The sequence below is a fragment of the Chironomus tepperi genome, unplaced genomic scaffold (genome assembly GCF_022539635.2).
Source record: "Chironomus tepperi strain 1889 unplaced genomic scaffold, CSIRO-AGI_Ctep_v1 contig_128, whole genome shotgun sequence".
Lineage (NCBI taxonomy): Eukaryota > Metazoa > Arthropoda > Insecta > Diptera > Chironomidae > Chironomus > Chironomus tepperi.
Window position 1 is genome coordinate 975,011 of NW_027226250.1, and position 21,269 is coordinate 996,279.

The window sequence follows — 21,269 nt, forward strand, 5'->3', positions numbered from 1 at the left end:
TTGAGAACTGAACAGAAAAAAAAGTAAATAGCATGGCACAACGTTTTTCAGTGGCGTAGTAAATAAGTCATCAGAGACTTTATTTTTCCTGTGAATTATTGTGAATGAGTTATAGCTTCAAAAAAAAAAACAAGATGTATGGTAGACAATGGCATGACTTGTATGCGATTATCACGTTTCATATGTGTGGAATCATAAAAAATTTACCTGAAACTTATTCGCCGACCATATAGTCTTCAATTTATATTCAAAAACCAGCTGTACAAATGCAACACTCACAAATTTTTTAGCCGGGTAAATTAGTATTTGTGAGTATAACTTCTTTTATTTTATACTTTTTTGAGAATGAAAACAGAAATATATAGACTATAAGTGCTTAAAGGCATAGGACGACTATCAGGGACAGACTGAATCCTCTCACAAATGAGTTCATTAGCATTTTTATATTCTCTCAATTATTTTCAACCCATACTCTCGTACGCTCTTTTCTTGTCATTTGAATAATCTTTTTTAGTAAATAGTGAAAAATTCGCACATGTGATAATGTTAAAACGTGATTTCTACAAAGTTTTGTGGAACCAATAAGGAGTCATTTATTGTATGACACATACATTAATGTGATTGTTGCATGAAACCGCATGATGAAAATGAAATGGTTTTTTACAGCACATGACACGACATTCAAGGATCTCTTAACTGTAAGAAATTTCTCGATTAAACTTTTTTGCCGAAGATGTACTTGAAACTTCGTATTGGAGAATGTGCTTGATCGATATTTTCAAGCTTTCTGGGAATAAATTGATATCTCTTTTTGAATTGAATAGCTAGAAATAACTTGAATTGAATTGATTATTATTATGCACGATTAATATAGGCAAGAACTAGGTGTGCTTATAAGCATTGAATTTCAAGGATTATTCTAACTTATTTATATACATCATGATGTCCTTACTATTTTGCAAAACAATTTTATTAATAGGAAATGATGGTGTAAATACTCAGTATGTGGCATAATCACGTATTGGTGTTAGAAATTGAGTGATCTGTTTACATAAATCCTCACAAGGTTGGCAATCCTTCATGAGGTTAAAATAACTCCATTCGGACTCATGCCCGAACGAAAATTTACGACAATTATTATTTATTGCCATCAAAATGGTCCAAAAATAGCCGTTTCGGTACCTTTTGAGCCCTCAACATCTATTCGACGTTTTGCCGCCAACACAAAGACTATGTTGTGCTACTCGAGACTGTTTTCTACAATAATCTAGGGACAAAGCATTCTTTGTTATTCTGAAGAAACTTAAGAAGCTACAATGTTATGTACATATGCCAAAAAGTACTGACAACCTTACAAGAAAGTAAAAACGCGTAGGTGCAGTGTCTCTATTTTTATTTCTTTGTTCCGAACAATCTGAATTATTGGAACTTGTAACTCATTCAATACTTGTTTTATGAAGATCATGGGATGCCTTTGTGCCATCATCATGTTCGCGACTGTTTGACACCCGTTCGGACGTCATGCGACATGAAAATTATCAGAGAACAGTGGTTACGACGATGAACTGTCATTTGTAAGTATTTTTCCTATCTATTAATGGGTTTTTTTATTGCGTTTCGGTAAAAATCCGCAGAATTACATTTGTTTTGATATTAAACATTTCTTGTCATAAAAAATCGCCGAATAATTAACATACATTTTTTAACATTCATTTTGATCGACTTTTTGCTTATTTTCTTAGGAATGAAGTGTAAATAAACACCACATGTATAATACTAATATTTTAGACATTTGCGAAGGATGGTTTGAAGCAAATATGTATTGGGTATAAATAAACTCATACCCACCTACGTCAAATTACGTCCAAAAGTAATAATTAAATGAAAAATTATCTTACCCGAGCAGTACAAACCTGAGTGGACAAAAATACATTATAACCAGTTAAAGTCAAGTAAATGTCCAGTTGATGACTAATTCTAACAGTTTTCTGTCCACTCGAGAATGCGGGGAACTGCATATTTCGTTGTAAATATGGATGCAGATAACAGCGACATCACGGTGTCGTCAGGGCAACATTAATTCTTTCCATTAATACCCCGACGAACACGCTATGCTGTTCGGATTATCTAGACATAAACAATTTAATGGTTTTACGTAGTTTAGCTAGATAAAATAAGGAATTACGGAAATTTTTTCTTCACCTTGAAAAATATTGGAGATTAAAAATTTACTTTACATCATGTGCAATAGAAAAAATATTAATCTAGGGCAGTACTGCTCATATTGTGTTTATTAGAAAATTTAAACACTTAACAATGTTAAGGTTGCGAATTATTACGAAGATTTTCTTATTCTGCCGACTACTTAGAAATCGACGAATAAAAAGAATTTGAAGGTCGAGTAATAAGAATAACATTTAAAGATACCTGGAATTGAATCATTTTTATAATTTGCAAGAAGCTGCTGATGGCGCAACAGGTATTTTAAAAATTGAGACTCGACACGAGACTTTAACGAACTACAACACATTCATTCTTCAAAAATGGCGTGTAATGTCTGAGAATTTTCTAGAGCTCGTCCAAAACTGCAGGTCTTCAACCTTAGACGAACCATAAAGAACAGCCGAAAATTGCAGGCTTCCCTAACAGGCAAAGATCATGCTTTCATTATTTTATTTCTGTATTTCATGAATAACAATTCAATTTTAAGAGACTTAGCCAGAGGCTGCATGACCCAGGATATGTCAATACAACGTATTAACCACAATTTGTGTGTCGTGAATATACAAACCGAGTAGGAGTGACGATCTCTTTGTTTGTTAGGACGTACGCATCTAAAGTTCTCAATATCCCGAATTGGCAGAAGTTATCGAAAGATAGAGCTGTCTACAGACGTTCGTTAAACGCGGCAATGGGCCCTGTGCGCACCAGCCATGGAGTAAGAAGTAAGTACGCATCTAAAATACAGGAAATGAAGGACTGCAGTTTTCGCAAAGAAGGTCCCAAATCTCAGTTTTTACCCGTACTCGAATACTTCATTAAAAGCAAAATTATTTGTGATCCTGTCAATCAAATGAAAAAAAAAAAAAAGATATCCGATACGTTATCATTGTTCATCAAAAAACAATGAACTTTGATAAATATTATATCCTTATCAACAATGTCGATAATCTTAAATAAGATACTTTGTGATTATTTATTAACACATCAGTAGAATAAAAGCGCCGCAATTCTATGCCATCCAAGAGAAAAAAACAAATGATAATATAAATCAACTAAAATTAATGGGTCTAAATCAAATTGGCGACGAAATGGCAAAATGGAATATATGCATATCAAACTTGTTAGATTTAATAAAAATTTATTAACATAAAAAATTGTTGAAGTGTGCCTTTAAATGATATAAAAAGGGTAACAAATTCATTGAATCGTCTTATTTTTTTGTTGCTCATTCATGCTTTAAATTTTTTTAACTACGCACTCAAATTAATCAAGACATTTTTCGGCTGAATACCAAATATACAAGTCATTGTACATATGAGGCACTAGCGAATTAATGTGTATTTAATACTAACACATAAGAGAGACAAGCCCCTCAAAGTCGCGCGTGACGTCATGACGACTCTTTTTTTTCTATATATCCCAAAATGAAGAACAGAGAGACAGAATGTAGATTTATTACATGCTGTATATATATGTAAAGATTTCACATTGCGATACTTTTATAAATAAAAGCAGTACACACATGTTTTAAATATTTTTTTCTCTTATTTCTTGTTCATTTACATAGATTCATTAAAGCCTTTTTTATTCGAATAGACAGTAGATTTATTAAGTATATATATATTTCACATTGCGATACTAAAAGCAGTAAACATGTTTTAAATAACTGTTCCATAGATTCATTAAAGCCATTTTTATTCAGACAGTAAGTATCATTACTTAGGTCACATCAGAATCATTATATACGATATTTGAACAATCGATGAGTTTCATGTTAAAAAAATGTTTAATAATTTATCTGAGAAACTGACAATGTGAAAAGACTGAACGCAAACGAGGCCAAAAAACACGTGATGGTTGGAGATAAGTATGATTTTTATTCCTAGAAAATTATGACTTTTAATAGTAGTAAATGGATATTCATTTTTAAATGTTATAACTTTTTTATTGAAACAAAATAAATATGGGTTTTTCCTTACTATGGATTACTGGGAATGCTTTTGAAAATAAAGATTCGATTAGGTATGTATGACCAAAACCAATAATAAGTTACCAATTTTTTTTATAACATATAATTCCAATTCTTCTTGTTTAAATCAAATGGAATAAAACAAATTAATTGCATTAAACACAACAATGTATCATTTGATTTACGTTATTCGACGTACAGTATAATGTCATAGGTTTCATTATGTCTATCATATACAATTGTATATAGTCATTTCTTTTTATCATGATATCATATAAGCAAGCTAATTAACAACTAAAACTTCAAGTGGCGGTATGAATTTCCAAGTATGATGAGTATCGTTACTACTTACTGTTGACAAGCCTGAAGATGATGATTGCGTTTTACATTGAATATCAACTTTAAAGCGACCAGGAGTGAAGAATATTGCAGAGCATTGATGCTTCGCAACATCATTTTTACTCAGTGATGTGATAAATGTGCTAAATAGTGAGAAATAATCAGCATGTTTAATATTAGGCGTAAAAATAATTATTATTTAGGACTTACTAATTTGGACCAGACATTGTAACGCGAGTTTCTAGACGATAATTAGTTACACCATTTTGAAAGTCTTGATAGAATTGCGCTGTTAATATTAGATTCTGAAGAGGTGCGACTTGATTATTACTAACATTTATTTCCATCATAATTTTCGTTCCAATTGATACACTAAATTCATCGGACGGTGATACGACCTTGTCATTTATTCTGACATCTATTTACGACGAGAATAATGTACATCATTAAATATGAAATGCATGTTTATATAAGATAAGTGTGAAATTGATATTACCAAATTGTATTGGTGCTACAGTTACAAGATCTAACATCGTTGACGATAATGATATGCCTCGAAGTGAAGCTATACCACACGTTTCATTTGGTGATAGTTGCCATTTTAAATTTACTAAACTAGCAATATGTTCTGAGCATAATTTTTCCGGAAGATCGACATCCGATGAATTAAATGTTCCACTATATACGATTCCGCATTCATCTGTTATGCAATAAAAAAAAGAAGAAGAACATCCACGTTTTAAAAAAAAAAATTTGCATAATATTCTCATTTAGGTTGTTTTGACTTAAATGATGAGACAGAGAACTGAATTAATGTATTATCATGCAATATAAATATTCACAAGTGACATTTAATGCACGATTATGTGTTTGGTGATAGTCTCATCAATATTCCTTATAAATTAGGACTTACTTGAATTTAAAAGTTGTTGTTGCTGTTGCTGATAGTCACTCAATATTTTATCGAGAGGACATCGTTCGACTGGAACAGGAACACGACAACTCTCCTTTGGTTCAATGAGAATAGTCTTATTATTTGGATAATTTAAGGAAACTTCTTGAGTAGTTAAATTTGCAATATCTAGTACGAGATAGAATTGTGAAGAAACTTCAGCCGGTAGTACGTCCCAATTTGTAACTTGTAAGCTTGGTATTAGCTCAACGTTAAATAATAAAGCACAATGTCTGCAATGATTTTCGCTTAAAGCTAAACCACCACTATACTTAAAGATTAATTTAAATTCCAATTGTCTAGTCTGATTGCTTCCGTTCATTATGGCTCCTAAACTTAATGTAGCTAGAGAGGAATGTCCTGAATTTACTGTGGCACCTGATGCAGTCGTCGAGGATCGAAAACTCATATTATGCTCATTATTTCGTCTTTGAATTGGTGAGCCAACACGAGAATGTGATAAAAGAGAATTAACACCGCTTAAAGACGATGGTAAGTCATTTTGGTGTGGAGTTAATGAGCTACTTATTCCACCACCTGTTGTCGAAGGTATTATCGGTCCGACAAAATCAGCATCACCATAAACTTTCACATTAAATGTAATTTTCTTGCCAGGTTCAATTGGCAATTGCTTGCGAATTTCTTCGATGTCAAATGTTACTATTCGGTTTTGAAGCTTCTGATCAAAACCAGAACTCAAACTAGCATCAATTGTTTCAATGGGAATATTGCTAGTATTTTCAAGTGTTACTTCACAAATTTGTGTTTCTCCATTGTATAATGTCAATGTTGCTGTATTTATGACTTCCTCGGAAGGTAAAAGGCAATTTAGTGTTGATTGTTGTATTGATGTTGTTATATTCATTTTTGGAAGAGCTGGTATAACTTTTATTCTATAATTTACCGGAAAACATCTTGCAAACATGTGTTTTAGACGACAATTGGATTTAACACCAAGTGTATGTGTACTATATCCATTAATTTCTAATTCACCAACTTCTAAAGGTGTTCCAAACAGTGAAATTGACATTGATGCATTTGCTGGTAAAACGATGCTTTCGGGCAATGACTCGAATACTATTCCATCACTTAACAATCGCATATCACTCACTTGTAATTCAAAAGGTAATGGATTTAAAAGTTTTATTGCTATTTCACTTTTCTCATGTTGTACCCAAAGAAAGCTTACTTCACGATCACGTTTCTTTGCATACGCAGTACGTCTATCTATTGATGAATTGAAATGAATTGGAGTGAAGAGAAAAGGTCCACTATCAACTTTATTGCTTTGAATTTTATGTGGACGTAAACATGCTGATAAATCTTTTAGCTCAAATGTCTCACAAAATGGCAAATCTGTTAGATTTGCAGGTGGAATAAAAGTTCCGTTTTCAAGAAATAATGGTACAGGACTTCCTTCACATTGTGAACTCAAATTTTGCAGTTGTAAAGCCATTTCTTTCTGTTCACTTGGTGATAAATTTTTCCATTGAGTTTGCAGTAAAAATGTCATGTGGCGTGTAGCCAATGCAGATTGTCCTAATCGTCTTGATGCTCCAATAAGTTGTTGTAGTAAATCAATTTGTAGACATGGCCATCCTTGATTAGTTTCAAGGACTTCTGTTGGTTCCAATGATAATTTATGACCTCGAAAACTGTCCAACATTAATCTATAGCTTGCAGCCCAATCAGGATTTGTATTATTTTGAGCAATATGTCTCCATGCAGCTAATCTTTGACAAAATGCAGCTTTCCTGTGATAACCAATTTGCTGATAAAGTTCAGTCAATGTCTCAAATCTCCTTACTTTTTCCTGTTCATTCATATTTAAATTGATGTACAACACATTCTGAAGGAACATTGCAACATCAAGATTCTGATTCTGTTCTATACAAATTCGTGCAGCCTTTAATGCTGCCTCCGTTTCAATTATCCCTGCCATACGATATTTACTATAATTAATGATGGCCTCTCGATATCGACTAGTAATTTCATCAGGCTGTAAGACGTTTGATGGAATTAATATGTTTTGTGATCCATTGCTTGTCATTTTCTTCTCTGATTCATTTGAAGATGTTAAACTGTTTGTTGACGATGAATTTGAAACAGTAGTTGCAGAGGAACCGCCTGAAGACGTTGTTGATGATGATTCGTTGTTTTGATTGTTAGACTTATCCAAATTGATTTTCATATCAAATTTACGATGCTGCATAATTTGTTTACTTCCATCCGATGCACGGTGTAGATTTTTCTGTGGTGATGATGAGTTTTGATTAGGAGCATTTGGATTTCCTTGTAGACTAATATTTCGATGAAAATTTACAGAATGCCTTAAATGTGGATATAGAATTATAGCTGATGAAGCACAAATTCCTTCCTGAGCACCACCCAACCATAAAGAATCTCCGATTGAACGTAAAGTTTCGGTTGCAGCATGATAATAATTTAAACTTTCAGCTATTAATCCACATTGTAATGTCAAATCAGCAAGATTTTTCGTTATCCGTCCCATAATTCTCTTCTTGTTATTTCTACTTTCCATATCTAATCCAACAAAATCTTTCTTTTCGAATGGCGCTAAGAGTAAACTAACTTTATCAAATTTCTCTTTCGTCCTCTCAAGTCTTTTAGATTCTAATATCCAGAATAATGAGTTAATAAAATCAGTTATTCGAGATTCGAGATTAGGGCATGTACTATTTTCAGTGTAGAAAAATCCACGACTTTTAAATATTGTCGGCATCACCATGTTGTTATCAACGAGAATTTTCTGTTCCTCATTTTCAAGTTTGAAGCCATTTAACGATGATTCACTTGTATACGAGTTATCAATAGATTTCGAATCATTATCATTATTAGATGTTGTAGCTGGTGCAAATAATAAAGCTCGCGAATCATATAGAGTAGATGTATATTTAACTTTTAAACTTTCATGCACTCGACACAGCTCATTTAATTCGCCTTGAGAATCAAATCTTCCAACAGTAATGAGTCCTAAAAGTCTACGATGAGTTTGAAAATCTCCCCAATCATTATTCTCCACAGCATGATCACGCACATATCTCACAAAAATATCTCTGGTTTGTCCTGCAGAATCTAAAAATTGCACAAAGAAATTTTTCACTAAACTTCCAGTTCCTCCAGAATTTGATTAAAATGCATACCTTTGATTTTGACATTGTCTATTTTTTGTATCCTTTCAAAAATCTTTTGTAATGAACGTGGCTTATTAGGCTGAAATTGATAAGTTAACGTAGAAATTATCATAAACTTTCTATAATGACTTGTCAAAAAAAATCATTCTTACCCCAATTCCTCTTATCAAAACTAACAATCTTGCATGATCCGTACTAAGTTGATCATAGTCCGGAAAATTCATTGTAAAACTGTCTCCTGATGCTGCATTTAAAGCACACAAAGAGCTTCGCATAATTTAAATGATCTACTTTTATGAAATTCAGAATGAAAGTTACGTAGATTTAGTTTTTGCATGAATTTCGTGCAATTTTAAGCTATTGGTCAATAAAAATTATAAATATTGAAGCCAATAAATTTGTTTCACAGGATAATTATATCCTTGATAATCTTAACATCGTTGAAATTGCTTAATTAATGATTTTCAAAAAAATAATCTTTTTTTCGCGGGAGCTATAACTTTCAAGAAAACAGTGGGAAAGTAACTTCTTATCACAGTGTTCTCTTTTTCAATTTTTCATCATTTTCACTCAGGTCTTTATTGATTCTTATTACCTTTCACTTTGGGATGTATTATTCATAAATATTTAATTCATTGTTTGAAAATTTCCCCAAAATAACTTTTAAAAAGGTTACTTGTTTGATGTCTTTATTTTAACGGTTTTTGAAAATTCAAAATTAAGCGCGTTTTTACGCAATACAGAAATTTGCGTAAATTAATGTTGACAAAAAAATATTTTAGAATTAAGTTTAAAGTGTTTGCATTAATAAATGCTTGAGGACTTTAATAGTAATAGTTATCTGTCTTTTCATGTATATGATAAAATAAGCGAGAAAAATGCGCTATGTTTTGATACTAAAAATTACATTCAAACTTGTGTTTTATAAATAAATTTTAAAAAAATGAATTAATTTCAATTTCTGTGTGTTTTAAACTCAATTTAAGTAAATAAATTGGTCCAAAATGAACGAGAGCTCGTTATTTCAAGGAATAACTGTTTTCATTAGCGGAGATCCAGACAAAAAGGTGAATAAATAAAGTATTTTAATATTTCTTCACATGACGCTTATCATTAATTAAAAAACTCCAATCATGAACTTTAATCGTTGATATTTTTATCATCTCATACTAACAATACGAACCACTTGATGATCGATCAAAAAAATACAACAGTATAATGCATTTTGAAAATATTTGTAGGTACTGGATCTTTTTAAAAATGGAAAAGGACAAATATCCAAGTTTACGATGGAGAAAACTAATTATATCTTATGTGGCAGGAACTATGATGAGTCACAGCTGCAAGAAGCTATTGATTTATATGAGATTCCAGGAATTACAGAACAATGGATTGTTAATAGCGTACGGATGAATAAATTGGCTCCAGTAAAGGCTTATTCTCCAAAAAGTCAATCAAAACTATTTAATGGATTGATCTTTACTATGACACAAGTTGATCAGCCTGATAGATTAAAGTTATATGCAATGATAACATATCATGGTGGAGCAGTTCAGAAAGATCTTGATAATAAAGTGACGCATTTAATATCTGGTGGAGCACAGTCGGTTGCATTAAAACTAGCTGGTTTATCAAAAATGACTATAATCACTCCGGATTGGGTTTTAGAATGTCTAAAGCAAGAGAAGCTGGTCGAGTCTGAAATGTATCATCCAAGTCTACTCATTTCTCCTGTTAAACAACAAAAAATTATTATGCCAACTGGAGATATGAAGTCTTCATCAATAATGCGTAATCAATTACAGCAAAATGTACGACCTCCGCGTCCAATGGTTGTCCAAATGCAACATACACCGCAACAAATTAATGAAATCATTCAAAGTCAAATTCAGCAACAGCAAATGCAAGAACAAGCGAAATTAAGAGCACAGCAAGCCGCTCAAGCATCTGTAAATCAACAGAGTGGACAGTCTACAATGACTAATGTCCAAAGTAGTGGAAATTTAGATAATTCTAATCAACAAACTAATACAACTTCTATTCTTCAAGTTAATCAGATTCAAAAAATTAATACAAATCCTCAACAGACCCAAATTCAGCAAGTAGGAACGACTAATGCTCAAATGACTACTGGACCAAACGTGTGCATTATTCAACCTCAGAATCAGAATACCCAAAATATTCAACAAAATCCACAGCCTCAACAAATGAATATTAATGTTCAGCAACAATCAAATCAAGGAGCTACAACTATTCAACAGCAACAACAACAACAGCAACGGCAAATTGCATTACAACAACAATTGGAAGCGAATGCGAGAAATCAAAAGATTCAGTTAATATCACAACAACTTCAACAAGCTACTCAAAATCAAATTATCCAGCAACAACAACAGCAGCAGCAGCAACAACAAATGAAACAGTTTCAAACTAATCAAATTATAACAACAAATAATCCTACTCAAACTATTCAGGTTCAACAACAAACAACCCAACAACCTCAGCAACAAATTGTCATTAACAACCAACAACAATTTATTACGACTGTTCAACAAAATCAACAAGGAAATGTTATCCAGCAAGGAAATGTAATTCAGCAAAATCAAGTTAATCCGAATATCGTTCAACAAAATCAAATGATTAATACAAATCAGCAGACTCAAAATCAACCTAATCAACAATTTGGAAATCAAACTATGAAGCAAATCTTAACGACCAATCAATCCCAAAATCAACAGTTCATAATAAATCAAAGTTCTAATCAAAACATAAAGACAATAACAAGTACAACACAACAGATTGGTCAACAGCAGCAAACGGTTACAGGAACTAGTGGTGGAAATTATATCCAAATCATTCAACAAGGACAACCAATTATTCAGATTCAGCAACATCCAGATGGAAATCAAATTCATCAAAAGAACATCCAACAAACTCAACAACAAATTACTCAGCAGCAAAATGTTAGTCAGCCTCAGCAGATTCAAGTCAGTCAACAGATGCAAACTGCTCCAAATGTTTCAATTCAATCTAATATGTCCACGCCAATTACACAAAATATGGGTGGAAATATTCAGCAACAAATTCCTTCATCTCCGCAACAAACTATACATCCTCAACAGACACAACAAACTCAGCAGACAGGAATCATACAGAATCAAGGTGGACGTCAGAACATTGTCATCATAAATCAGCTCCAAAATCCTCAGGTAAATTCAGAAATGCTTTATTGCATATTTTATTATTCTAAACTTATTCATGTCCTTTTTACAGAATGTAAATCAAATGACACTTCAAAATCAGAGGTTCCAAGCACCGCAAGGTCAATTCCAAAAGACACAAATCGGTACACAGCAAATCATTCAACAAAAATTACTTACATCAAATGATGGAAGTATTGTTCAACAACATCATCAAAGTGGCCAGCCTCAACAAATCATTCAGGTTCATCAAACTACAATTTCTGGAGGACAAATTCAGCAACAAAATGTCGAGGGAATCATTATGGATCAAAAAATACACAATGTGCAAGCTCCTCAGCAAACAACACAACAGTTAACGCAAGCTCAGGCAGTGCAACAAATCGCACAACAGCTTCAAAGTGCCGAAATTTTATCACAAAATCCTTCTCAGCAACAATCGCAGATGCCACAAATTCAACAAACAGCTAACACTCAAATGAATATAATTACAAATCAAACTGGCACACATCAAGTCGTACAATCCGTAACACCAGGAACTCCACAACCTGGCCAAATTACACAAACTCAAAGATGGATTCCTCAAAGTCCTACGCAGCCACAAACTCCTCAAACACCACAGACGCCAACGCCACAATCACCAATTGTTCAACATATAATTACGACTAATCAACAAGGAGCTCCAGGGCAGCAATTTATTCGTGCAACAGGACAGAGGCTTGGTCCAATTTATCTTGATGCTCAATCTTCGATACAATTTCAACGTATGGATCAAGCACAGCGTCAAGAATATTTAGAACAATTACATAATAAACAGCAACAACAACAGAGAGAAGGCGTAATGTTTCAACAACGTCCAGCAGCTCCTAATACAGTAAGTGGTCCTAGACACATCGTAATCCGATCTCAAGTTCCTCCAGGATTAACTACACAGCAGCAAATTCAATGGATAAGTAGTCAAAGACGACCAATTTTAATCCGACAACCGAATCAAGTTGGTATGACACAAATAAACCAGCCCGTTCCTAATCAAATTCATAATGTTGCTCAGATTGATCCAAATGCAACTCCACAACAACAACAATTACAAAGACAGCATTTCCAACGTTTACAACAAATGCAACAGACACAAAAAATGCCAGGAAATGTTCAAACTCCTGTTTCACCAAGAGGAGGTCCTGTATTCCCGACAACAGAGCAAACTGCATCAGGATTAATGGAAGGAATTCCTCAGCAAATAGCTCAGCCAATTACACCGATAGATGTAAATGGAGTTTCAAGCAATAAAACAAAAACTGCCTTAGCAAACATGCTTAGCAATCGTTTGTGTGGAAATAATGGAAATGTTCCAATTCCAGTTGAACAAACAGTCGTCGATCAATCGGCTTCTGGAACATTAAGAATGATGACAGCTCAACATGCATTAAATGTTCAAGGAATAACTCCAGTTGTTCGTAATCCGCAAGAATTAATTGTACTACAGCAGCAACAACAACAAATTCAGCCACAAATAGCTGCCGGACAAAATATCGTCCAAACGCATACACAATTGCAACAAAGAAGAACTTTGGGAAATATTACGAATGCTCAAAGTGGAATCGTTCCTACATCACCTGTTATTGTTGGTAATCAAATGCAAACAGGAACGCAAGTAATTATGCCTCCATCTCCGAGTACTAATATTAAGCAGCCACCATTTAGTCCTGGACGTGCACCGCCACCTCAAATTGTCAATCGTCCTCAATTCTATGGACATAATCCTAATTTGAAACTTCCACCAGAACTTTGTCTGCTCGGTTGTCATTTCCTAGTTGTTGAATATGATGAAACAAATGCTGAGGATTTGGAGGATTGGACAAAATCAATCAAGTATCATGGAGGTGAAATTGAAGCATGTTACAATTTAAAAGTCACTCATGTTTTATGTAGGACACAAAAGCATGGAATTGTTATGCAAGCCATAAGGGATAATAAGCGATGCGTTACTGCTTATTGGTTGAACGATATTATTTTAAAGAAACAAGTTATTCCTCCTTGGCAGGCAATTCACTTGCCATCATCAGCCGTTTTCGGATCATTAAAGCCTGGAATGAAGCATATAATAACAATAATGGGATTCGAGAATGATGAACGTGAAAGAGTTAAACGAATGATTGAAGAAAGTGGTGCTAAGCTAACGACTTATTTGAATCGTCAAAATACTGTCATGGTCAGCAAGCGACTCGATCAGACAAACAAAAAATATTTACATGCTAAGGAATTTAATATTCCCATGGTTAATGTTGTGTGGCTTAGTGATCTCTTGCTAGGAAATACTAGTTTGATCTCTCAATTTGAATCCCCAAAATATCAGCAATATAATCTTCCTCAGCCATTAAGGATCGATCATTCAATTGTTCCTCAATTAATGAGTAAGTATAAAGTTACTGACTTTTAATATATCAATTTATCTAAAATCAATTTATCATCAACAGATGCTTGGAAATCACCAATCAATTTGACACAAGAAGCTCACGAGAAACTAAAGAGGAGTCAGATGGAACCGCCAATGAAGAAGGCTAAAAAAATGAGAACAATTCCTTTACTGGAAGTCATTCCTAACGAAATTCATTGCATTAGACAGCCTGATTCAAATGATATTCCAATTGTTATGTTTTCACATGTTGATAATATTGAAGGATTGACGCGTGCTGTAATGTGAGTTAAATTGCTATAATATTGTTTCTAAATTAACGAATATTACATTTTTTTTGAAAATCTTATAAATGTTATTGAAAAGCTCAAGAACACTTCAATTCCAACATTTATACGGTTTTGAAACTTTCAAATTTGTATTTACCGTTTTTAATTCAATATTTCTTTACAGTATTTTGGGTGGAAGGATTACACAGGATCATAATGAAATGACTCATCTTGTCATGACAAAACCTAATCGAACTCTGAAATTCCTTTATGCATTATGTACTGCAAAATATATCATCAGTTCGTCATGGTTAGAAGATAGTGCAAAAGCAGGCTGTTTCCAAACAGAAGACAATTACTGGATTAGGGATTTAAGTGAAATGAATTATAAATGTGACATTTTGCAAGTGGTCAAGTCTCCAATTAGGAACAGATTATTCGAAAATCGTGTATTTTATATTACTCCGAATGTTAAGCCAGCACCAAGCTATTTAAGATGGCTAATAGAGAAGAGTGGAGGTAAATGGGAACATAATCGTCGATCAGTCATGAAAATTCATGAATTGAATCAACAAAGTCCCAACAGTTATATCGTTGTTAGTTGTCCAGAAGATTTAACACTGTTAGGATTCAAGCATTACGTGTGTTACGTATGCACCAGTGAATTTATATTACAATCAATAATGACGCAAACGATGGATTTCTTAAAATCAGAACTACAGCTGTCACGTTAGTTTTTATTAATATTATTTTTTATTTAATTAACTTTATAAATCCCATACAAAAATTGTAACATTATCAAGATTATAAAAAAATGTTGCCTTATAATTTTATATCATACTGACAAGGAAAAAAGCATTATCTTTTCTACTAACACAACTTATTGTCTTTTTATTTATGCAAGGAAAAAATATTATAGAAAAATAAAAAATTGATGAAAAAATGGAAAAAAAATAAATTGTTCACTTAATAGACATCTTTATGTGTTGATTCCAATGATTACCACTAGTATTTAGGCATTTGTGAATATCTTGGAGGTGTATTCCAAACAGCACTGGAATTGCGAATAAGTTTTCTTGCATCAATAGATGGAAAGATTTCCTTTAAATTAACATTAATTGGTTGAGACGAAAAGAGCGCATCCAATAAATTGGAATTTGCGTATGACTGAATATAAATCTGTTTCGATCGTACTTGTTCTGTGAAGAAAAGGAAATGGACATTAGAAAATTTACATACATTAAGCTGCTAGATAAATACTCACTTTTACTCCATTGTGGTGGCTCTGGACGTTTCTTTGTTGGATGTGACTCGTCATCTGTTGAGTCGTCAGTATTAAGCATATCAAATGAATAAGTATTCTTGTCCACTTTCTTCTTTTGTGACATGGATTTCTCCATAAGAATTTGCTTTTGCATTTTAATATACAAACTGTCATCCTTGCTTGCTGATTGTGGTTCCTTTGGTACAGTGAAATCATCCTTTCGGATTTTCTCTTCAGCATATTTCTTTTCTTGATTCTCTTTTAGCATTTTCTTCTTTAAAGCTTCCATTCGTTTAGCTTCTTCCTTTTCCTGCATAATTTTTCGGAACTTTTCTTCGCGTTCACGTTGCTGCTGTAAAACTTGTTCACGTTTTTGCTTCTCGATAGCTTCCCTTTGTAACTGAACTTGTTTCTGTTTTTCTTCACGCTGTTTCCTTTTTTCCTCAAGTTGCTGATTAATGGTCTGTGCTTGATTCTTGCGAAGATCTTCATTTGATTCATGAGATAATGAAGTAAATTTCTTGGTTGTTGTCTTTTTATTGCTTGACAACGATGTTGTCGATGAAGATGCACTACCAGAAATTGCAGCAATATACTTTTGTTTTGCATTATTTAATGGTGTCGTTTTGGCACCGTAAAGAGCAATCTTTGATGGAGTTCCAGCCTTTAACGTACTCTGTGGAAGTAAATTCATATGAGATAAATTTAAAACTTTTAATTAGGTGCTGAATTCTTACATATTTTGAGTTTGCGGCTTTGGACTTGTCAGGAGTAGTTACTGCATGTTTTTCAAAGGCTTGGACTTTTTGCTTTACCGGACTTGATAAATAAGGACTGTAAAGTGTTTAAAATTAGTATCAATTAGGTTCACAGAATGTGCCATACTTACTTGAATACTTCATTTTTAGTTTTCAATTTTATAGGTAGCTGTGGCTGATGATTGATTTTCTGGTTCTCCTTATTTTGTGTAAGTGGAAGTTCCATTGACGAATCTTCGTCATTGTCTTCAGTCATTAAGCTTTCGTGCATATTCTTATTATATGTTTCATTACAAGTATTTGGTGCTAATGTAACTGTTTCATTAACAGGCAAATTTGTATTGATAGTAACTGTCTCGTTTATAGGGAAACTTCTGGGCTTTTCAGCCATCTCAATTTCTGGAATCTTATCACTGTCTTTATGTAATGACGCTCTTTCATCATTAGCAGGCGATGGAATATCGACTTCGGGAGGTGAAGTAATCTTTACAACTTCCTCAGTGCTTAATCTTTCAAGCTTAATTAATATTGGAAGTGGATACTTCTTCTTTGCACCTTTTTTGGATGCAAGAGATGCATTTGTAACATCACTAACTTGTTGTGTCTGATTTTGTAAGACACTTTCAGAAATGCTCTTTTGAATTTGATTTTCGTCGTCAACAGCCGGTTTTTGTAGTTCTTTTGAAGAAACAGCCTTCCCAATCGATGGCTTTTCCTTCTTAATTTTAGAACGAGTTATTCGTACTGGCATTGGCTGTGTTGGATCTACTGCTTCTTGATTTGTTTGTTTTGGTGCCTTCTTCTTTTTAATAGGAATTGGTGGTGGTGGCATTTTGTCAGCACTTTCGTCCGATATGTCTATTTCTACAGGTTTGGCTGCTGGAATGATTTCCACAGACATGCTTCGTTTGATTTCTTTTACTGCTGTCAAATCAGTCTCACTTCCCATTTGAATGCCTTCATCCACAGAAACACGAGCGAGATTTGGCTGGGCATTTTCTTTTGTGGAATCACGAAGTTTCTTACTTGCAGCACTAACTCTTTCTGTTTTTATAAAAACAGCAACATTATTATCATTTCTTAACTTGACATTTGTTGAGACTTCTTTCTGTAATTATATCAATATTGTATGAGACTTACTGAACAAAATTTTATAAAGATCGTATGTATCATACCAAATTCTTGCTTGCGTTGGCTTTAGCAGTTCGAACGGGTCTCAAGCTTTCTCTTTGAGGTGATTTTTGTTGTAAAGGCACTACTGGTTCAATATTTCTGACTGCTGGAACTGGTGGAGTTGATGGTCGCGTTTCTTCCTGTCTAATTGTATCAGTTTCTTCACTCTCACTAATAATTCGCATGATGCGTTTTTGTGGTTTTGGATTAATTACATGTTTTTTCTGAAGAGTTTCCTTTGCCTTCAGCACATAGTTTTTAAGGTTTGACTCAAGTTCCTGTATTAAAAGTAGGAAACAAGCAATTTCATAACAATTTTACCGCGACAAACATTATGATTTACTTACTTTTATCTGATCATCTGTTTTCAATACAAACAGCTCGATATTTTGGATTTTAGAACTCAGCCTTGACCGTAATTCGTCCATTATGGATAATTGTAGATTAATAAAGTGATTAAAAACAATATTTTTTAAGAAAAATTAAAACTTCACTGCTCAACAAAAGATTCAAAAAATAAACGGTTTCTTCAAGGGGCTGCAACAATATCTTTTGAAACATTTGAATTTCAAAAAACCGTTAGAGTCTTGCGTTCATCATACTATTTGAGTACTGAAAGGAAGTTTTATCTGAAATTATTTAATTTTAAACACAACTCAATTTCAATTAATGTCGCATTTGCTCTAAAAATGTCGGATCACTTGATTAAAATTTTGATCTGATTTCGAAAAATTCGAGAACTTAATGGATCTTTTGTAAATGATGTCTAGCACTCGATTCCATCCAATTTGCAAATATACACTTTTAAGTAATCTTGGTTCAATGTTAAAATATGTAGTTTTGGTTGATAATAATCAATTGCCTTATTGAGTAGCATTTCTTCGTAATGTCCCATACAAAATTATGATTCATGTCATTTGAGACGTCATCAGCTAACTTTCCCATACCTCTGATCGGCTTTTAGAATTTTTTCATAGAAATATTTTTATAAAATCTTCAAAAGTTTAATTTTATAGAATATTTTAACAGAACAATGGCATCAAACGATAATGTCCAGGAGGAAAATCAAGAAGAAACCGAGCCAATTATGATTTTGGACGTGAACCAAGAAGAATTGGGTAAAACATAAACATAATGTTGCGAAAAAGCTCATAATTAATGATAATTGTATATAATAGATCTTAATCACGGTCGTGTCGGCAAAATTGAGAACCTTGAGCCGTTGGTACAGCTTAAGAGACTATATCTTCGATGGAATCTAATTAAAAAGATTGAAAATTTGGACAGTTTGACAACATTAGAGGAACTGGAACTCTATGACAATCAAATCACAAAGATTGAAAATCTGGAATCACTCAGCAACCTTATGTAAGCTAATGACGATAAATATTCATTATAAGTCGTTATTTAATTGAATTAACTGTGTTTAGAATGCTGGATATAAGTTTCAATCGATTGACAAAAATTGAGAATCTGGATGCACTGTTGAGCTTAGAAAAGCTATTTTTGGTATCCAATAAAATCTCAACGATCGAAAATCTTCAAAGTCTTTCCAATTTGACTATGCTGGAATTGGGCGATAATAAGATTCGTGTAAGTTTTTGACCTTAACTTTGATAATTGAATTTCTATAAATAGACAGCAGCACGGAGAAATTTAATAATTCACTCTCTGATTTTACAGGAAATCGATAATCTTGACAGCCTTCCCAATTTGACACACTTGTTTTTGGGAAAGAATAAAATAACAAAGATCCAGAATTTGGATAAGTTAACTAAACTGGAATGCTTAAGTTTACAATGTAATCGAATAGTTAAAATTGAGAATTTGGACAAGCTGACAAACTTGAAGGAACTTTATTTGTCTGAAAATGGTATTGAAGTCATAGAAAATCTTGATGAAAATAAGAACATTGAAACATTAGACTTGGCATTGAATCGAATAAAAACCATTGAAAATGTAAGCCATATGAAGGAATTACAGGAATTTTGGATTAATAACAATCAAATAAGTGTTTGGAAATGCTTAGATCAGCTAAAGGATAATCTGAAACTTGAAACTGTCTATTTGGAGAAAAATCCAATTGCATCAGATGTACAATATCGTAAGAAAATTATGCTTACACTTCCGTGGCTTAAAAAGATTGATGCTACTTTATGTCATTGATTCAAAAGTTGGCTAATAAATGTAATTAACAGCATAAAAATTAGTTTTTTAGAATCTTTCCTAAGTTTATTGATCTTCTTCAGATGATAGTTACATGATGAATATTTGTTTAATTATTGTTTAGGCCGATAATAAAAGTGAATAAGGAAATATAAATGTATATAAAATGTAATTAGCATGAGAAAAGGAACAAGTTAAAGCAGCAAAAAAATTTCCTTCACCATCATATCACAAAAAGCTTGTCGCAAAATATATATTTTTAGTTATATAGAACTAATGATTAAAGGACATAAAGGTACATGATAGTCATTGCTATTTGTTACTCCTTATTTTCATTGTCACTCTTTGCACCTTTCTTCTTCTTGGCAGGAACTTTTTCAGGCTTTTCAGCTGCAGCCTTCTTTTTCTTGCCCTTAGTGACTTTTTCAACCTTTTCAACGGATTTAGGTTCATCATCCTTTACAGTCTCCTCTGGCTCAACACCATCAGCTTCCTCAGCCTCAACCTCAACATCCTTAGCCTTCTTTGATTTTGCCTTAGCTTTCGGCTTTTCAGCTTTCTGGACCTTTTTAGTAGCTTTTTTGGCTCTGGTGTTTCATTATCAACAATCTTTCCACTTTTAGGACCTTTAGTTGCTTTCTTCTTAGTACTCGACTCCTTTTTTGCTTCAACTGGACTTGCTTTTGCTTGGGGCTTAGTCTTCTTTTTCTTCGTGACTGTTGATGGAGCAACAGCAGACGGCATTTTAACAGTCTTCTTAACAGGTTTCTTTACTTTTGGACTTGAAGCGTTTTTGGACGTCTTTTCCTTCAAAACTGAAGGCTTTTCATCACTTTTCTCCTTTTTCGATGATTTTTTAGCTGGTTTCTTCTTTTCTACAATACTAAAATGTCCTGGATGTTACAAATGAGCAAAAAATTAGGTTAGAAAAGCACATTTTTTAACGAAAAATTATTTGTTTACCTCGTACTCCTTTCTCTGTATCACTAGTCTTCAAATCACCCTTTTCAACAGCAGAAAGAATAAACTTCTTAATGATTGTTGCGTATCGCGTCATATCAAGCTCCGGATTCTTTGTCGAGATATAGTTACGGATTTTCATAATAGTTGAACCTTTCCTTTCTTTTAAATTTTCAATGGCGTCCATCACCAAATTTCCAGTTTTGGAATATTGTGTCCTCTTCTTTTCAGATTTGGGTGTAACAACTGGTGCTTCAACTTGTTCTTCAGCCATTTTCACAAAGGTTATTAATTTAATGCCAGTTAATTAATATGTTTTGTATATTTTTATCAAAATTAAATTTGATCTTTACTTTCTGACAATTAAATTGTTACTGAGAGAAAGCGTGTTTTTCAAAGGGTATCAAACTACAAATAGCTGTTTTAGG

The 21,269-nt window shown here is 33.1% G+C and overlaps 5 protein-coding genes across 6 annotated transcripts; 2 read left to right on the top strand and 3 right to left on the bottom strand.

Annotated features, from left to right (window-relative positions):
* Nucleotides 1–4,146: 4,146 nt before the first annotated feature.
* Nucleotides 4,147–9,119, bottom strand: brun (trafficking protein particle complex subunit brun). Of its 2 annotated transcripts, XM_070636485.1 has the most exons (7): nucleotides 8,930–9,119; nucleotides 8,791–8,882; nucleotides 8,648–8,717; nucleotides 5,445–8,579; nucleotides 5,028–5,231; nucleotides 4,742–4,949; nucleotides 4,147–4,674 (listed from the first exon to the last, which is right to left on the bottom strand). In XM_070636485.1, exons 1-7 carry the CDS (start codon nucleotides 8,973–8,975, stop codon nucleotides 4,476–4,478), a joined length of 3,954 nt encoding a protein of 1,317 aa, XP_070492586.1. In that variant the 5' UTR covers nucleotides 8,976–9,119; the 3' UTR covers nucleotides 4,147–4,475. The 2 variants fall into 2 exon arrangements, with proteins under 2 accessions (XP_070492586.1, XP_070492587.1); XM_070636486.1 differs by lacking the exon at nucleotides 8,930–9,119.
* Nucleotides 9,120–9,563: 444 nt separating this feature from the next.
* On the top strand, nucleotides 9,564–15,468 carry Ptip (PAX transcription activation domain interacting protein). The gene is made up of 5 exons (XM_070636544.1): nucleotides 9,564–9,705; nucleotides 9,880–11,847; nucleotides 11,912–14,249; nucleotides 14,313–14,535; nucleotides 14,705–15,468. Exons 1-5 carry the CDS (start codon nucleotides 9,643–9,645, stop codon nucleotides 15,252–15,254), a joined length of 5,142 nt encoding a protein of 1,713 aa, XP_070492645.1. The 5' UTR covers nucleotides 9,564–9,642; the 3' UTR covers nucleotides 15,255–15,468.
* LOC139087666 (inner centromere protein-like) lies at nucleotides 15,288–18,203 on the bottom strand. The gene is made up of 6 exons (XM_070636545.1): nucleotides 18,063–18,203; nucleotides 17,718–17,993; nucleotides 16,674–17,650; nucleotides 16,522–16,618; nucleotides 15,785–16,460; nucleotides 15,288–15,719 (listed from the first exon to the last, which is right to left on the bottom strand). The coding sequence occupies exons 1-6, from the start codon at nucleotides 18,141–18,143 to the stop codon at nucleotides 15,526–15,528; spliced, it is 2,301 nt and encodes a 766-aa protein (XP_070492646.1). The 5' UTR covers nucleotides 18,144–18,203; the 3' UTR covers nucleotides 15,288–15,525.
* A 419-nt stretch (nucleotides 18,204–18,622) lies between these two features.
* On the top strand, nucleotides 18,623–19,921 carry sds22 (protein phosphatase 1 regulatory subunit sds22). The gene is made up of 4 exons (XM_070636547.1): nucleotides 18,623–18,833; nucleotides 18,894–19,083; nucleotides 19,146–19,308; nucleotides 19,399–19,921. The coding sequence occupies exons 1-4, from the start codon at nucleotides 18,749–18,751 to the stop codon at nucleotides 19,879–19,881; spliced, it is 921 nt and encodes a 306-aa protein (XP_070492648.1). The 5' UTR covers nucleotides 18,623–18,748; the 3' UTR covers nucleotides 19,882–19,921.
* A 21-nt stretch (nucleotides 19,922–19,942) lies between these two features.
* Nucleotides 19,943–21,217, bottom strand: LOC139087670 (histone H1-like). The gene is made up of 2 exons (XM_070636548.1): nucleotides 20,845–21,217; nucleotides 19,943–20,774 (listed from the first exon to the last, which is right to left on the bottom strand). Exons 1-2 carry the CDS (start codon nucleotides 21,113–21,115, stop codon nucleotides 20,341–20,343), a joined length of 705 nt encoding a protein of 234 aa, XP_070492649.1. The 5' UTR covers nucleotides 21,116–21,217; the 3' UTR covers nucleotides 19,943–20,340.
* Nucleotides 21,218–21,269: the final 52 nt, after the last annotated feature.

Excerpts from the sequence above, each read along its gene's own strand:
- brun (XM_070636485.1), bottom strand. The coding sequence starts at position 8,975 with ATGCAAAAACTAAATCTACGTAACTTTCATTCTGAATTTCATAAAA. Across the intron at positions 8,580-8,647 it reads AGACAATGTCAAAATCAAAG|ATTCTGCAGGACAAACCAGA; the intron begins GTATGCATTTTA and ends TGCAATTTTTAG. Across the intron at positions 5,232-5,444 it reads ACAACAACTTTTAAATTCAA|ATGAATGCGGAATCGTATAT; the intron begins GTAAGTCCTAAT and ends ATTGCATAACAG.
- Ptip (XM_070636544.1), top strand. The coding sequence starts at position 9,643 with ATGAACGAGAGCTCGTTATTTCAAGGAATAACTGTTTTCATTAGCGGA. Across the intron at positions 11,848-11,911 it reads ATCAGCTCCAAAATCCTCAG|AATGTAAATCAAATGACACT; the intron begins GTAAATTCAGAA and ends TCCTTTTTACAG. Across the intron at positions 14,536-14,704 it reads GGATTGACGCGTGCTGTAAT|TATTTTGGGTGGAAGGATTA; the intron begins GTGAGTTAAATT and ends ATTTCTTTACAG.
- LOC139087666 (XM_070636545.1), bottom strand. The coding sequence starts at position 18,143 with ATGGACGAATTACGGTCAAGGCTGAGTTCTAAAATCCAAAATATCGAG. Across the intron at positions 17,651-17,717 it reads CCAACGCAAGCAAGAATTTG|AAAGAAGTCTCAACAAATGT; the intron begins GTATGATACATA and ends ATATAATTACAG. Across the intron at positions 16,461-16,521 it reads AAGCCGCAAACTCAAAATAT|AGTACGTTAAAGGCTGGAAC; the intron begins GTAAGAATTCAG and ends TTACTTCCACAG.
- sds22 (XM_070636547.1), top strand. The coding sequence starts at position 18,749 with ATGGCATCAAACGATAATGTCCAGGAGGAAAATCAAGAAGAAACCGAG. Across the intron at positions 18,834-18,893 it reads CGTGAACCAAGAAGAATTGG|ATCTTAATCACGGTCGTGTC; the intron begins GTAAAACATAAA and ends TGTATATAATAG. Across the intron at positions 19,084-19,145 it reads GAATCACTCAGCAACCTTAT|AATGCTGGATATAAGTTTCA; the intron begins GTAAGCTAATGA and ends AACTGTGTTTAG.
- LOC139087670 (XM_070636548.1), bottom strand. The coding sequence starts at position 21,115 with ATGGCTGAAGAACAAGTTGAAGCACCAGTTGTTACACCCAAATCTGAA. Across the intron at positions 20,775-20,844 it reads TACAGAGAAAGGAGTACGAG|GACATTTTAGTATTGTAGAA; the intron begins GTAAACAAATAA and ends TGTAACATCCAG.